Source organism: Hyperoodon ampullatus, assembly GCF_949752795.1.
Source record: "Hyperoodon ampullatus genome assembly, chromosome: 13".
Classification (NCBI taxonomy): Eukaryota; Metazoa; Chordata; class Mammalia; order Artiodactyla; family Ziphiidae; genus Hyperoodon; species Hyperoodon ampullatus.
The window spans coordinates 1,232,651-1,248,717 of NC_136926.1; the positions used below are offsets into that span (position 1 = coordinate 1,232,651).

The 16,067-nt window shown below is 64.6% G+C and overlaps 1 protein-coding gene across 2 annotated transcripts in view; it reads right to left on the reverse strand.

Annotated features, from left to right (window-relative positions):
• FBRSL1 (fibrosin like 1) overlaps positions 1-16,067 on the reverse strand; it is a gene marked incomplete at its 5' end in the record, with an annotated part of 83,634 nt that overhangs the window by 42,503 nt on the left and 25,064 nt on the right. For both annotated transcript variants that reach the window (XM_079717972.1, XM_079717971.1), the window contains 2 exons: positions 8,588-8,623; positions 10,816-10,920. In XM_079717972.1, the coding sequence (XP_079574098.1) occupies positions 8,588-8,623; positions 10,816-10,920 (141 nt within the window). The remainder of the gene's footprint in view (positions 1-8,587; positions 8,624-10,815; positions 10,921-16,067) is intronic.

The following is a 16,067-nucleotide window of genomic DNA, read 5'->3' on the forward strand; positions in this document are numbered from 1 at the left end:
TAACCAGAACGGTGTTAACATTAATTCCTAACCTTCTGGGTCCCGGCAGCCCCGCCTGTTCCACATAATTGAATTTCACTCCCAGCGGCCTGCCCGTCACCCACCCGCTCCCCAGAATGACCGTCCCTCCAGCCATGGCTCCTGGCACACGTGGCCGGGGCCTTGAGGGGCTCCCTAGAGCGTCGGCGTCCAGCCTCTAGGGACAGGACCAGACTGGACGGGAGTCCTTGGCTTGTGCTGCCTGCAGGTGTGAGGGGAGCGGGGCCTCCAGGGGCCTGAATTGCTCAGGGTCTGCCCGCACCCCAGGTCGGGCCAGGAGGGGCGGCTGCCTGCTGCATCTCCGCCTCTGCAGCCGCCCCGGGGTGGGAGCAGGCAGAGAGGGGCGGGAGGCGTGGGGCCGGGGGCAGAAGCTGCCGCCTGCCCGGAGGGGCGGGGGAGGAACCTGGGGAGGGGGCTGTGGTGGCCCCCACGAGCCCTCCCAGAGCGCACTGCAGAGTGACCACGCTGTCCAGAGCTGGGCCTCACCCCCCCACCCCACAGGCTGCGCTCTGGAGAGGTCCGCAGCCAAGCTCCCCTGAATGCCCGCCCTCAGAAACGGTCATGGTAAATGCTGCTGCCCTAAGCAACTAAGTCAGGGCAACTGGTTACTTAGCAACCGATGACAAACACACGAGTGAGAAGAAGCTCGCTGGCCTGGCGAGGGGGCTCCTGAGGTGGCAGGGCCACATCGCGGCAGGCATGGTCTCAGTCGCCCTCCCATTGAGGGCCGAGGCCCATCCCCTCCCCTCGGACCTGGGCTGGCGTGGCTGAGCCGACCAACGGAAAGCGGCACATGGGCCACCAGGCCAGCCCCAGGGCTGCCTTGCCCCCTGAGAGCCCCGAGCCGCCCCACTATCCCACAGGGAGACCCCCGTGGAGGGCCTCGAGCTGCCACGGAGAGGGTGGGTCCATGCCCACCCAGGAGCCAGGGGTGTGAGTGAGGCCACCTAAATGGGGGGTGCAAAATGGTTGCAAAGTGCCATGGAGACTCGAGGTTTTCTCACAAAGGAATACTCTCTTGCCGACCCTTGCTCAGATGACAGCACAAGATATACACGGGTGACACACCCATGTCAACCCCTAGGCCCGGACAACCCAACCTGAAGCTTCAGGCCCCCAGCGAGCAGAGGGCCTCCCAGCTTCCAGTCCGCCTTGCTGACCAGTCCCCAGAGCTCCCATGGAGCCACCCACCCAGAGGAGTGCCAACGCCTGATGTGTTTGGGCAGCTGGGACGAGCCTTGCTGAAGCCATGGGCTGGCGGGCCCCTCCCTTCCTCCTTTCGGGCCCCTGGCGCACCTGCACCCCAGCTTGCATTTGCCCTTGGCCCGACCTCCCTGCTGGCTCTTCCTGGGACGCTGCCCCTGACCGCTGGCACAGTTGCCCCCAGATGCCCTCCGCAGCAGCCAGCACTCTCTGGAAGCACCTGCCGCTGATGTATCTGCTTTCTCCCACCATCTCCCCACCAGGGCAGGGACCCCAAGACTCGCTCTGCTGTGCCCCCAGTGGAGCACGGCCCCAAGGGCGGGTGGCGCAGAGGCCACAGGCCTCAGGGATGCCCTCGGCAGACACGTGGAGTGTGACAGCGACCCGCCGCGCAGCGCACAGAGTAAGAGCAGGTGCCTGGCGGGCTCGTGGATTCTCCCCGCAGCCCTGTGGGGCGGGTTCCGGGGCTCCACTGTCTTACAGATGAGAAGACTGGGGCACCGGGTGGCACCCAGCCCGGCGGCTTCACCTCCTCTCCCGACCTGAGACCCTGCTAGGCCCTGCCCAGTGGGCCACTCACCTGGCAGTGCAGCCTCCAGGCGGGCAGGGGCTAGCGGCCTCAGCTCTGCCATCCCTGCTCCTCCCCTGATCGACACCTGGGGGCCACACGTGACCTTCCCGGAGGTGGCTCCAGCGTGTTCCTGATAGAGCAGCGCTAGAAGCCAGAACATTCACCAACCCGGAGGGCCAAGTCATCCTGCTGGGTCAAGCGCCCGAAGGCCAAGGGGCCTGGAGGCCCAGGACTCCCAGAGGCAGGTGGCTGTCCAGGTCTGTGCCACCCCAGTCTGTGACCCGTGGGGTCCCTGAGACGGCCTCCCCACAGCACACGCTGGGGCGCTGCTTCACGAGAGGGCAAGCAGCATCCAGCAGTGGGGCGGAGGGAGTGACGCGGGCTCAGGGCCAGGGACCCCCAGGGAGCACGGGACGCCTCCTTCCCCCACCCCAGCGTCTGGCCGGACAGAGGGTGGCTGCAGGAGGTTTCCTGGCCGGGAGGCCAGGTCCCCAGAACCCCGGAGGGGCGCAGATGTTGGAGCCCTCAGGGGGAGGGTGTGCTGCCCTGGCCTGCCTGCTGCACACCCCGCCCTGGCAGGCTGACCTCTGTGCGGGACAGCAGAGTCAGGGGCCAAGGACCCGGCTGCCTGCAGAGGATGGCCACAGACAGAGGGGCCCAGAGCGCACCCACGGGAAGCCCCGGCAGGCAGACCTGTCAGGTGCGCACGGCTCCACTCGGGGCCGCCCGTGCCGGTAAAATCCCGAGCCCTTGATGGCTCCTCCGTCTACACCAGCACCCCCTCTAAAGCTAGCACCCACCCCCCCTATCAGCAGCACCTAGGCCTACAGCACCGCGCACGTCACCTGCTTCTCTTCTTTATCACTTACTCTGTCCCTGCTCTATCTGGGGCCTAGACCCCTTCTAGGAAGAACCTGCTGCCCCCTGCCTAGGGAGGCCCCCCACCCAGTGCCCGCTCACAGGAAGCTGAGCAGAGGCCCTGAGGGCCACGTCCTTCCTGGTGCCACATCCACTGACCCAGGTCGGCGACGAACGGTCCGGCTGTCCTGGGCACTCTCCCCTCCTGGCCCTCCTCCCAAAGGCGAAGGCCCCCAAGGCGAGCACATCACGGTCTGCTTCCCTGGGAATAACAACCGCGATGTACCCACATGCCACGTTCAGAACCCCTCACAACTGGCCGAGGAGGCGGTGCTGACCCCCCTGCCCCAAGCCAGGCCAGGAGAGGTGCCGGATGACAGGGGCAGCGGGACACAGGCTCTCTATCAACCCACAGGGAAGGACTTCCGTGTCCTCCACCTGGTCGAATGTGGGGCACAGCTGCACCCCAGGACCCTGAGAGGTGGGCTAAGTGAAGGACAGACGATGGAAGAATGGACGAACAGACGGATGGATGTATGGGCAGACGGTGCCTCCTGACAGAAGGCTGGCTGGGCACGGGCTGGGGTTGCATCCCAGGTGAGGACACTGCCCACCGCACACCCGCCGTCCCTGGCGACCCCTTCCCAGCGGCCGGCTGAGGACTGTCCTGTGCTCAGAGGTGGGACGAGGATGCAGTTCCCGGCTCCAGGGAGAGCCTGACAGGCTTTTATTGCTTTTGTACAAATTACGGCTGCTCGGAAGTGGCCCAAGGAGCAGGGAAACAGATGTCGTAAACCCGCCTCATGAAGACGGAGCCTGCCGCAGGGGGGCAGTGGGGCAGGTTAGAGGAGGCCAGGCCGCCAGAGCGTGCAGGGGGCGCCGCGGGGGCTGAGGGCGCTGAGCCGCTCCCGCGGTGGGCACGGGGACAGGCAGGCAGGCCTCAGGACGTCCCAGGGGCACCCCGGGCGCCTCTGCCAGCCTGCAGGGCTCCGCCGCGCGCATCCAGCAGCCCTCCCGCCCCGAAGGCTCATGAGAGCCGAGTCCCCCGCCACGTGCTGCACCTCATCTCAGCCACGATCGCCCCTGGCTTACGGGCAAAGCGGGCAAGTGACCTGCAGGTGGCCAACCAGGTACCCCGTTCCCGGGGGCCACCCGCTCTGCCCTCCCGAGCCCCAGACCGGGGCTCCCAGAAGGCAGGGCTGGGCCACTCACTCCTGCCAGAGAGGGTGGTGGGGCAGAAACCCGAGTGTGGAGCCGGGAGCCCCGACAAGCCCGTCTGGGAGGAGGGCCGGCAGGAGCCGCAGGGCGGTGGGCACGTGCACACGCGAGGCATGGGACATGGCCCTGCCGTCATGGCTACAGCACAGCTGGCCTCAGCCGCCGCCACACCTCACAGGGCTGCGCGCGGGCTGATGCTAGCTGTCACACACGCGTGCACGGCTGACTTCCTGGGCAGAAGCCGCTGTGCCCCGAGTGTGAGAGGCCTCGTCAGAGTGGGTAGGGGTTCCAGTTAGTGAGCAGCCTGTGCTTCCCCAGGCTGCCCAGGTGCCTGCACCCCTCTCATGAGGTGCTGACACTCTGACCAGAGAGGGGAGGCATCCACAGTCCCTCCCCACGAGCCTAAGGGGTGCTTATGACAACAGAGCCTCAGGAAGCCATGTCGTGCCACCCGGAGCTGAGGGCACACCACCGCTACTGCTTCCTCCTAGCTCTCGGGACCCCGGTAACCAGCCACCACGCTGGAGGAAGCCCAACCAGCCCGCCGGGGGAGGCCCACGTCAGAGGAACTGAGGCCACCAACCACGAGCTGGCACCAAGCCCCAGACAGGGGAGGAAAGGAGCCTCCCGTGACCCCCAGATGTCGAGGTGTTTCCTCGACAATGAGCCCCGGCGCCCCGCCTCCCCGCCCCTCCAGACAGACGTCCTCGGCAACAGCTAGCTGGGCACAGCGCCAGCCTGGGCCCTGCCAGCCCTTGTGTCGGCTCTGTCTGGGCCACTCCAGCTGCTAGTTTTAACTCCGCCCCATTGCCCAGGCTCCGAGGGGAAGGGACCAGCCAGGGGCGCGCCACAGGCCGCAGCAGCCCCCTCTGTGGCCCCGGGAGAGGGCGTCAGCTGGGCCTTGACACGTCTTATTCACCCACTTGTGCCAGGAACGCGAGGTGTGGAGGTCCCTGAGACCCGGGGCTGGTGCTGCAGTGCAGGTGCTGTGAGATTGGCAGGCTCTCTGCAGCCCGGCCAACAGCTCAGAGTTCATTTCCAGAAACCCCCTTGAGGCAGTCACGCCCATCAGCTAACGACGCCTCGTGTGTATGTGTGTATGGGGGCCACCCCGGCAGGTTTGGCAGGTGGGGCCCCGCCCGACCCAGGCGGGCCTGGGCATCCTGGAGGCCGGGGTGCAGGCAGGTGCCCCTTCCTCCCAGCCCTCCGCCGCTCTACTGGGAACCAGAGTTAGAGGCTCACTGGCCTCCCCCGCACTGTTCCCGACACACGACACACGTGGGCCCCCCGGCCCAGGGCCTTCGCAAGGGCCGCTCCCTGTGTGTGCCTGTGCGTCGGGGCCGCTCCGGTGTCAGGGCGAGGTGGAGAGGCCTTCCCGCCACGCCAAGCAAACTCCTCCGCAGCGCTTACCACCTCCACGGGGGACGCTACTTATCCCCAGGGCAGGGGCATTGGCTGTTTGATTCCTTTCCAGCCCCGTGAAGGGCGCTCGCTGACCGGTGCAGAGCAGACGCTCAACCCAGGTGTGTTGAGGGGAGGAGGGAAGAAACAAATGCACCCAAGCCCAGGGGAGGGCGGGAGGACGGCGGCTCAGCTGAGACTGGCCAGTGAGGGCGGGAGAGGTGCCAAAGGCAGCCGGCTGGGTGCTGTGCCTCAGGCACAGGCGGGCGAGGTGGCGGGCAGGCTTCCTCCCATCGGTGACAACCAGGGGCCGGGGCGGGGGCAGGGCTGGGTGGGAGGGGACGGCAGGGACGCCGGGGTGTGGCCCCGGCCGGGGGTCCCTTAGCAGAGACCCTTCCTGACAGTGGGCGCTGCAGCGGGTTCTCTGCCCCCGTGCCTCGGCGTCCTCATCTACAGGGTGGGCAGTCATCGCCAGGACAACAACGTCCACCCCGGAGGGTGGCCGTGGGACACCTGCCCGGGTCACCGCGGCGTCACTGCTGCTCAGCGTCCTCCGCTCCCGTCCCGGGGCAGCACACTCGGGGTGGGGGCAGGGCCGGCCTCCCGCCTCGGCAGGAGTCTAGATACTCATTTCTCTTTAATAGAGGAAAGCCCCAAGTCCCCTGCTTCGGCGGGAGACGAATCCTCGTGTCCTTGGTTGCAAGCAGCCAAATTAGGAAAATTATTTTCTAAGTAATTTTATGGCACTAACGAACCTCTGACGGCGGGCAGGGGAGGCTGCACGGAGCTTTCGGGACAGACGCTGTTGAGGATGAACGATAATTGGGGATTTGCTGGGGGTAAATCTCGACAAATTATACTCTTTTAAGTACGGTCTCTGAACCAGGTCAGATGACAAATGCCACCCCCTGCCGCCCTGTCACCTAGTATGGGGGTGGGGGGACGCTGTCGGGGAGAGGCAAGGACAAGCGTGACCCTGCTGGGCCTGAGGCCCCAACTGCAGACACGCACAGACGGCAAGGGACACAGGCCAAGGTACACACCTACACGCAATGCCACGTGGCCAGACACACACACACGTACTGCAGAATCACAGTTGTACACGTACAGATGCACCCATGCCACGTCCAGACACAGGCTCCCAGATGGACACTTACATGCAGATACACACGTGTGGCACACACCCACCTGCTACATACACAGACACATCCGGGCACCTCCAGACAGACATTCGAGAGGACAAGACCCAGACACACACGCAGATGGCCAGAGAGAAACATGTAACGCTTCTAGGCGTAGGCGTGCAGCCGCATGGCCACACAGAGACACTGCCTCAAGGCACGTGCATGTGACCGACATATGTCAACACACAGCGGTACACAACACACACTCTCCTTTCACTGAGAGCCACACACAGACACGGACCCCAACCTGAGTGGCACCCTCAGGTGTGTCTGAGGCCTCCACAGTGAAATCTGGATCTAGAGGCAGGACTGCAGCCGCCCTGAGCTCAGCCCAGCTGGCCTCCAAACCCCAGCCCCCTGGCTCCTGGCAGAGCCGCCTGCCTGCCCCCAGCCCCGAGCCGCTGCCTGCTGGGCAAGGGTCCTCTGGGCCCGTTTCCATTCCTCCAGCTCCAGGGGCAGCCCCACCTGCTACCATGCCAACTAGGCAAGAGGGCCACCAGGGCCGGGTTGACCATGCATGCCCTGCAGTGCTGGCCGGCACACATCAGGGACCTGCGGACACATCTGCTCACACCAGGGCCTGGTGCGCACACACAGGCGTCTGCAGACATGGTTCAGGAACCCCACGGCTGAGCAGCAGGCTGGGCCGCTGCCCGCCACCATCTGTCACTCCCGTGCAGCGGCGGTACGGAGCTAAGCTGCAAGCAGCTGGCATGTTAATTACAGGTTCTTCTCCAGGAAACATTCAAAGCAGCGTTCTGGGGAGAAACCACGAATGGCACATGGTGATTTGGAAGCAGAAGGGCCGCCCAGCAGCTCTGGCAAGGAGACCTGGGGCAGGGAGACCCCAGCTGCCCTGGGCATCTCAGACCCAGTGGGAGGCTCCACACAAGGCATCCCTGGGCCCAGCCTCTCGGGACTCCTGGACCCTCTGGGGCCGATGCAGGCCAGTGGGCATTCTGGCCCCCACTGTCCCCATTACCGTGCCAGCTCGCCCCCATGCCGACCTGCACCACACTGCCCACCATCTCCCACAGCCCTGGTCCTGGCCCAGCTCCTGGCCTGAATGTCACTGCCAACACAGTCAGCTCCAGGGGAGGCAGGTGTGTCAGGCCCGCCCAGGCCCACGGGAGGAAGGAGCAGCACAGGCCACCAGCCATGACCGTGACCACGGATGAGAGCACCAAGGCTGCCCCAGGAGGGCAGAGGCCTCCCCGGGAAGACACCCCTCGGCGGCACCCGGGACCGCCACCCAGCAGTGTCCAGCCCCCCAGGTCAAAGGCTCAAAGACGCTATGGCCTGGCCCGGGGCTAGAGGCGGAAGGCAGAGCTGCCTGGGCCAGCGGACCGTGGGGGTCGGGGAGCTGGGGGCGAGCGCGGCCGGGGATCCATGGCTGTCCATGCCACCCGGGGAATTAATGGGTCAATTACACACCCTATAAAAAGCCCCTGTGACTTAGAGAGGCTGCCTGTCAAACCCTGGAACTCTGGAACTCGCAGTAAATCAGGGGCTGCGGGGATGAGGCGGGCGGAGCCCAGGACCCTGCCCTCCAATGAGCCCAAAGGGCTGTAAATCTGCAGAAATGGCTTTTATGGAGCTCTGGGATTTATGGTGTCATGAACAGTCCTCCTGATACTTAAGAGGAAATGAAATAAAGTCGTGAGGAGGGGGCTGGGGGACAGGGATGGGGCCCCCCCTTGGCTGGAGTATCAGGCAGCAGCAGGCCGTCCCCCTCCTGCCCCTGGGCCCCAGACGACAGCTAAGGGGCTGGGGCCTCACACCTCGGTCCAGACTCTCCGGCCCAGCCGAGTATGGTCCGGGAGATGGTGTCAGGGCGCTGGGGGGCAGCTGCTCCACGGGTGGGACCCCTGACACCAAGCGCTGCCCCACAGGACCCAGAGGCAGAGTGTCCGGCCCACCCACACTCCTCGCAGGCCAGGGCTGCAGGGCAGGACCCCAGGAGGGACGCTCCCTTGGAGCCTCTGCCCACTCTGGCCCCACCCCCAACCTGCACCAACCCCCCCTCCAGCCTGGGGGCAGCGCCTGGCACAGTCGGGGCTCCTGAGGGCCGGGGTGCGGGGAGCAGACAGCAGAAGAAGGGCGGGAGACTTACGGAGTAACCTCTGCCTGAGACCGCCTGCGCCGAGCTCTGCAGGGAAGGAAGAAGGACAGTCAGGCACCGCTGGCCGCCCCTGATGGCCACCCTCTCCTCCAAGGACCTGAGCCGGCAGAGCCCGGCAGCCCCCTCCGGGGTCTTTGCTGGAACTCTGGCCTGGGGCCACACCAAACACCATGGAGCCCAGATCAGCCTGGGGCCTGGCTTGAAGACCCGCACCAGGAGCCTCCCACCCCCAGACCTGGAGATGTGGTCCAGCCCAGCGGGGTCTCCCCACGTTCCTCGGGAATGGGCTCAGCCCTTGGCCAGATCTTAGCCCCTCCCAGAGGACCAACCCCACCTTTCCACATGGGGTTCTGGGCCAGGGGTCGACCCCCTCTCTGTGCTCAGGTCGACCTTGCCCTCACCACCCACGAGACTCCCAGGTCACAGGGTCCAGCGGGAAACCTCGGGAAGCCTTCCCGGAGGAGGAGCTGGGCAACTGGGGCCTCAGATGTCAAGATGTGGGGGTCAGCTGTGGCCTGGAGGCTGGCAGCCACCCCAGAGGTCCTGTGAGGGTGACCCCAACAATGCTTGATGGAGCTCCCTCTGGTTCAAGAGGGCATTTCTGATCCAATGGGAGAGAACAGTCAAGTGCATTTCACCAGCTCCCCAGGGCTGGCGGTGGTCACCAGGGCTGAGCCCTGAGGTCCAGGTGGACAGGACATGGTGACCAGGCAGGTGTGTGTGCGGGGGACATTGGCGCAGTCAGCGAGGGCGGGCTTGTCTGAGGTGTGTGGGACCCACAGACCAGGGTCCAGACCGCACTGAGGTCCAGATGCCAAGATTCTTCTGGGAGGGTGACCACTGCAGCCTGCACCACTCTGCTCTGCTCAGCTGAGGCCAGGCCACCCCTCCCCTCCCCAGGCAGACCCTGGCCGCCCAGGCCAGCCCCTGGGGGTCTGCCAGGCCGAGCTCACTGCAGTGGGGGTCTCTCACCACCAGGGGTGGCCCAGTCCCAGGCCCTGCTGCTGGGGGTGGTGGGTAGGGTGCCATAATTGCCCCCAAACTTGCGCCCTCACGCCGCTGGCGCTGTGCTCAGAATCGGTCTCCGCTCATTTACCCCGGCTGGCAATTAGAGGAGCTCGAAGTAGGGCGGCCCCCGCGGCCCCAGACAATTACCAGCCTATTTTCCCATCTTGTGGCAACAAGATCGGAGCGGGGCAATTAGGCCCTCCTCCCGGCCTCCCGTGCCCGCCCTCCCCAGCCCCCATTTAAATGATAATGAGAGACGACTCGTTCCATTTAGCCCTGCAGAAAACCCACCTCTGCTCTGCGGCCACTTCTGCAGCTGGGGGTCAAGAAGACAAAGGCCTCTTCCAGGAGCAGTGCCCCCTCCTGGGGACCCTTCTGCCTGAGCCCTCCCTCCCCCGGGGCCCCTCTGTCCCCACCCCTAGCCCTTACATCACCTGCCCATCCCCTTCTCCACGGTCCAGGGAGACCCGGGGGCCCCGGAGGGCTACCCAGCACCCCCACTGTGGGCCAAATCCCAGCGGGAGCTCCTGTGTGTTGTCTGCCTGGGTCATCCCCACACTGGGCCCCAAGAACACCGACCCCGGGACCTGAGCTCAGGGACCCGTCTTTTAGGCAGGACACTGAAGGGTGTCCCCAGACCCAGGCCAGCTTGTGCCTCGGCGGGGCACCCTCCCCTCCGCGTGGCCCCCAGCGGCTGCCTCAGCATCCAGGCAGAGAGCTGGACTGCTGGACACCCATGCCACTGCCAGCCTGAGCTGACAGGCTGGTCCGCCTGGGCGGGTGGGAGTGCTTCCAGCTTGTTCCCTGCAGTTCCAGACCTACTCACCGGGCCAGAGACGCTCCCCCTGCCCTTCTTAATAAACACATCTGTGGGAGTCACTCCCCATCCACATCCCTGCCAGCTGCGAGCCTGGAACCAACCCAGAGCCTGCCCCCAGCGGGACACAGGACCTGCACCCCAGCACGGTCGCCTCCACGGGCCCCTGCCAGTGCCTCATGGTTTCTCCTCATTTAAATCTCTCCTAACGGGGAAGCCCTAATTAGTGAAAAATCATGTTTTAATGAAGGCAGATGCTAATTGTGAGCACAGAACCCTCAGTTGAGACTCTGGGGCCCTAAGCAAACGGCTTGCAGTGTCTGAAGGTTGGGGGCTGGTCTGGCAGTCACCCCAGGGACCCAGAAATGCTCCGGTGAGCGGCTGGGCTACTCACATCACTGAGCTGGTCCCGAGAACTGCTCCTCCGGGAGCTGGTGGCTTCTCGGACGCTGTCGCCGTCACTGTTGTGGTCGCCCCCTCTGGACACCGTGACCTTCATCTGGGGAATGGGAGAGACGGGCTCAGCAAACACCCTGCAGGGTGGGGCCGGGGCACAGCCAGGCTCGGCCTCCTCCCCCCTCCGCGACCCGGTCCCTCTGGGCTGAAACCTGGGGAGGGGGCGGCACGGGCAGAGTCGAACATGTACAACCCACCACCGCCCACTCCTACCCAGAAGGGGAAAGACACGCCTCAGAGAGCAAAGGGTGAGCACTCAGCAGCCTAAACTGCTGCCCGCTCTGTCCGTTCTCTCCTCCCGCTGGCCCAGTGGACGACCGTGAAGAGTCCTGGATGGGGAGCGGGCCAGTGGGCCGCCCTGCCCTCTTCCACTCCAGCAGGGCCGGTCATGGGGCGTCAAGACAGGCCGGCGGCGATTCACCCCCGCTCCCGGCATGCACATCGCTCCGGGGCCCCTTCAGTCCCCACCACAACCCACGGTGGGCAGTCAGGGCTGCCAGGCCTGCAGAGCCGCTGCCCGCCCTGCGTCCTGGGCCACGACTCAACCTCTCTGCGCCTCAGTTCTCTCATCTGCAGAACGAAGCAAGTAGTGCTCACTGGGACGGGCGCTGCTGTGTCCTATACCTGCCGGAATTTCTGTACACCCGGCGGGCCCTCAGCTCTTTGCTCCTCACACAAAAGCCCTGTTAGATGCTTTGTGCCCACTTTACAGAGGAGGAAACCAAGGCCTAGAGAGGTTAAGTGACAGTGTGGAAAGTGGACCCAGCATCCTGCTTGCATCTTTCTTTTTACTCGGAAATAGTTTCAAACCTCACAAAACTGCGGGGCAGGGATGCACATCACAGCCCCAGACCTCCACCCTCCCAGGCCCAGGAAGTCACCACCCCTGAACCAGGCCAGCCTCCACCCATGTCTTGCCAGCTCCTAGTGCCCTCCTGGCAGGACCCACTGAGCTCGGCCATCCCACCACCTCCCGGTCTCTCCAGCCTCCCCGTGTTGGAACATTCCTACAGCTTCGTCTGGACACACACTGACAGCCCAAACCTTTGTCTGCGTGTCTGACGTCTCCTAGCAGCACACCGAGGCTGTGCTTTTCGGCCTGCACGCTGCCTAGCACCCGATGACCCCTGCTCCAGGGGCTGCCACTGTCCCTGTGGGGCAGCTTGGGGGGCGTGCAGGGCGTGCGAACGTCCTGCCCTCCTCTCCACCCACAGGCCTCCCAGCCCAGTGCACAAGCTCGCGTAGCTCAGGGGCGCTCAGAACCTGTGCCACGACCAGGGTCAGGCAGGCCCAGTCCTCCACACCCAGCCGTTTTGTCATAAGCATCCTTCAGCCCCAGAGACCCCAGCCGGGGCGGAAGGTCAGGACGGGTCAGCAAGGTGCACCAGCTATGCTCTGGAATATTCTCGAGTCCCCAGGAAACCCCCTTATGGCCTGAGCCCTTCTTCCTGCAGACCCCAGGGTGGGCTCAGCCAGAAGCCTCTCTCGAGGCAGCCCCTCAGAGCCCCTGCTCCCCAGGGCCAACCTAAGCCCTGAGATGGGGTACAACTCCCCAAAGCCACAGGCCCCTACATGTGTGGCCCGCAGAGTGTAATGACAAAACACAGAGCCAGTGTCCATCCACAGCCCGGGCCCTGGGTGCAAGGACCCAGTAGAGGGCAACCTCTCTTGGGAAGATGGAACAGCCATCCCCGGGCAGGCCCCAAGGCAGGCCCAGGGTGGGATTCCAGTCCTACCCCAGGCAGGAGCACCCCCATCGTGAGCCCGTGGCACCCCAGCCTCACTAGCTCCATTGTGCTCAGCCAAGCGGTGAATGTGCAGCCCCTGGGCCAGCGCTGCCTCTTCTGACTGTGCTTGAGCTTGTTTTCTCATCTGTGAAATGGGGGTGCCGACAGAGCCCTTCACAGGCACTATGGGGGTAAGAGGTTCTGTGTGTGAGCCGAAACCCTTCTCCAGCACCGAGAAGCCACCAGCTGTCCCTGTTGCCCCCAGTGGGCTCTAACTGCCCTGCAGGGATGGGCCTTTCTTGCCTCTGGACCCCGTGACAGGTCTCACCAAAAGGAGGGAATATGGGAACCTGGGGGACCTTGCTCACTGCCTTGCTGGCAGGAGCCTCTGCAAGAAAATAAATGACCTCGTCCAGTGGCTTTCAAAGTGGGGTCCCTGAACCAGCAGCAGCAGCAGCAGCAGCAGGACCCGGGAGCTTGTTAGCAGTGCGAATGCGCACCTTCAGGCCCCACCTCAGACTTGCTGTGTCCTCAGGCCCTCTGGGGGGTTCTGCTGCAGCTCCAGTTGAGACTCACAGCTCTGATCATTAGTAATCACCGCCATAAGCCCCACACTCACTGCTGGGGGACAGTATTTTGGGTTGGGCTCGGAGCAGGGTCCCTGCCCAAGAAGAAGAAGGCTGGACCCAGAGACACTGCAAGGACAGGAAAGGCCTGGCGCAGGGCCGCTGTGTATAGTTGTGCAGGTTGCTCACTGCACAAGGACACCCAGCGAAGCAGGAGGGGAAGCAGAGGCTGAAGAACAACCCACACACAGCTGAAATGTGAGGAGGGAGGATGCCACATTCCACTTCATACATTCACACAAGTTGTCTCCTCTCTAAGCTGGGCCTCAGAGAGGATGCCTTATCCTGACTCCTCGGTGGTGCCCTGCAGAGGCGGGCAGGCTGGGGTCTGTCATCCTTCCTCAGGCAGTTGGTTTTAGCTCTGAAAGCCCCATTTCCCAGAAAATCCTGTAAAACTGAGTCCTGTGCCCTGGGAACCACCCCAACCCTGGACTGGGATGGCTGGTCACCTTCTCTTCCTAGGCCTGGACCCCAAACAGCCCAAGCTGGGGTCTGGCTGTCCTGTAGCCCTGTCCGCTTCCTAGCGGCTCAGAAATGCTGCTAGCCAGCTATGCCAGAAGGCCAGGGATGCCATGCCTCCATTTCTAGCTGGAGCTGGAGAGATAAGCTCAGATTCCCTGGGCACTGATTGTCCTGGGAGGGCAGCTGGGAGCCCCTGAGCCTGTGCCCACCCCTGGGCCCTGTGCTCTATCCATCTGCCCATCCATCCCTCCTCCCTTCCACCTACCCACCCATCTAGCCATCCACTCACCCGTCCATCCACCCATCCACCTATCATCCACCATCTACCTATCCACCCAGTCATCTATCCATTCATCCATCCATCCATCCATCCATCCATCCATCCACCCATCTACCTGTCCACCCATCCATCCATCCACCCACCCAAGGCTTACTGAGTGCCTATGAGCTGGCTCTATTCTGGGCGATGAACACAAACAGACACAAGCCCCTGCCCTCCTGAAGCCCACAGAGAGGCCAGCACACGGTCGGCAGATGGCCACAGGTGCTTTGGAAGGACAACAGCAGAGAAGAGTAAAGAAGGGTCGCCAGGGAGGGCCTCACTGAGCAGGTGACACTTCTGAAAGGTGAGGAGGTGGGTCACGAGGCTATTGGGGAGGGCAGGGGGGTGGCACTCCTGGGAGCAGTGCGGCTCCCTGGGGGAGAGGAGAGCCCTAACGGGGAGCACTGGTGGCTTCCGCGAGGTGTGCAAAATTCCTGAACACGTAACAGTCGGCTCGTGCAAGGTGGCGCACCACCAGAACATGTCCTCAGGCTGGCGGGGCCAGGACTCCCCTTTAGACGGGTGGATATGTGGAAGCAGGGCATTGCTCTCCAGCTGGCAGGGTCAGGGCACGGCCCTCAGAAGGGTGGGGAGAGGACACTTCCCTCAGACCAGCAGGGTTAGGGACACCACCCTCAGACTGAGGCACCCCAGGAGCACCTGGGGCCCTGGGTTCTGTAGCACATCCCAGGAGGAAGCGTCTGTCTCCCGGGCCGGCCGCCAAACGCACTTGGCCACAGAGAGGCAGCATGTGGTTCCACTTGGTGATCAGACCCACAGAGTGTGGGGAGTGGGCGGCCAGTCCAAGGGGGTGCAGCTGAGAAGGGGCTCAAGAGGTGGGACCCAGCGGTGTCCCCAGGCTGCCCCTCAAGCTGCACACCAGGTGGCTTCCCCCCTGGTGGGGAGAGGAAACGCCCTGGGCCTGGGATGCCCTGGGGCTGGCTGGGGGCACCCGGCACCCCTCTCTCCAGCAGTGAGCAGGCTCACCGGGACTCCAGACCCTTCACAGACCAGCACCCACCAGAGCACACAGATACGAGGGCTACTGAGAACCCCTGGACGGCCCTGCGTGAACCCACCCCGGCCTCTCCTGCCCACATCCCGACCATCGTCCACCTGCTCCTGACACCTGCCCGGTGCCCCGCATGCACACCACCCTGCCGAGACCCTTGGCTGAAGCAGGGCGCACACGGGGCCCCCGCGACCCCTAGAGCCCTGCCGCGCAGACGGAGCAGAGGCACCCTCCCTCCACACACCCGACCGCGGCACGCAGGCAGGTGCACACGCCCCCTCTGGAGACGGGGGGGTGGTGGCCCTGGAGCTGTGCAGTGCACAACCCGGACAGCCGCACGCGACAGCCCCTGCAGGAGCCCACGCCCCACCAGACGGCTCTGCCCGCAGACGAGCATCAGCCCATGGAGCTCTCAGGAGTGCACACGAGCACACACACAGTCTCAGGGGCTCTGGGCTCTGCCCCATGCCTCTCCCCCCGCCCCCCAGGGGTGGGAGGTGCCCTCTGACCCACGGCTGGTCTGCACTGGCCTCCAGGATACGGAGAGACCCACTTGGCCTCCACACCTGCAGGCCTGGGAGGGGAAGGGGTGGAGGATGGCCTAGTGTAGACCCTGGGGGACCCTGAGAAGGGGGCTGCGGCGGAGGCCACCCAGAGCCTCCTTCAAAGCAGTCAGGGGACAGGCTCTGGGGGGTGGGGCAAGGGTCAGGCACATCCCAGCGAGAAGGGAGTCAGGAACAGAGCCGCCATGGCCGACTCCACGACGCCCCTGCAGAAACAGGCTCCCGACACCCCAGACAGCCCATCCCGTGTCCACTCAGCGAACACACACAAACACGCGTGTGCACACACCGGGCCTCTCCGTGCCGGGGCCACATGGCAACCCAGGCCTGCGGCGGAGGCCCCTCCTCCTTCACTCCCGACTCCTCCCAGCACCCCAATTTCCTCTCAGGGACCACCCCCCGTGCAAACCAAGGGCTTCTGGGCCTCCTCAGGGATTGGACACCGTGGGTCTGGGTCTCAGAGACCTTCCTGGGCGCC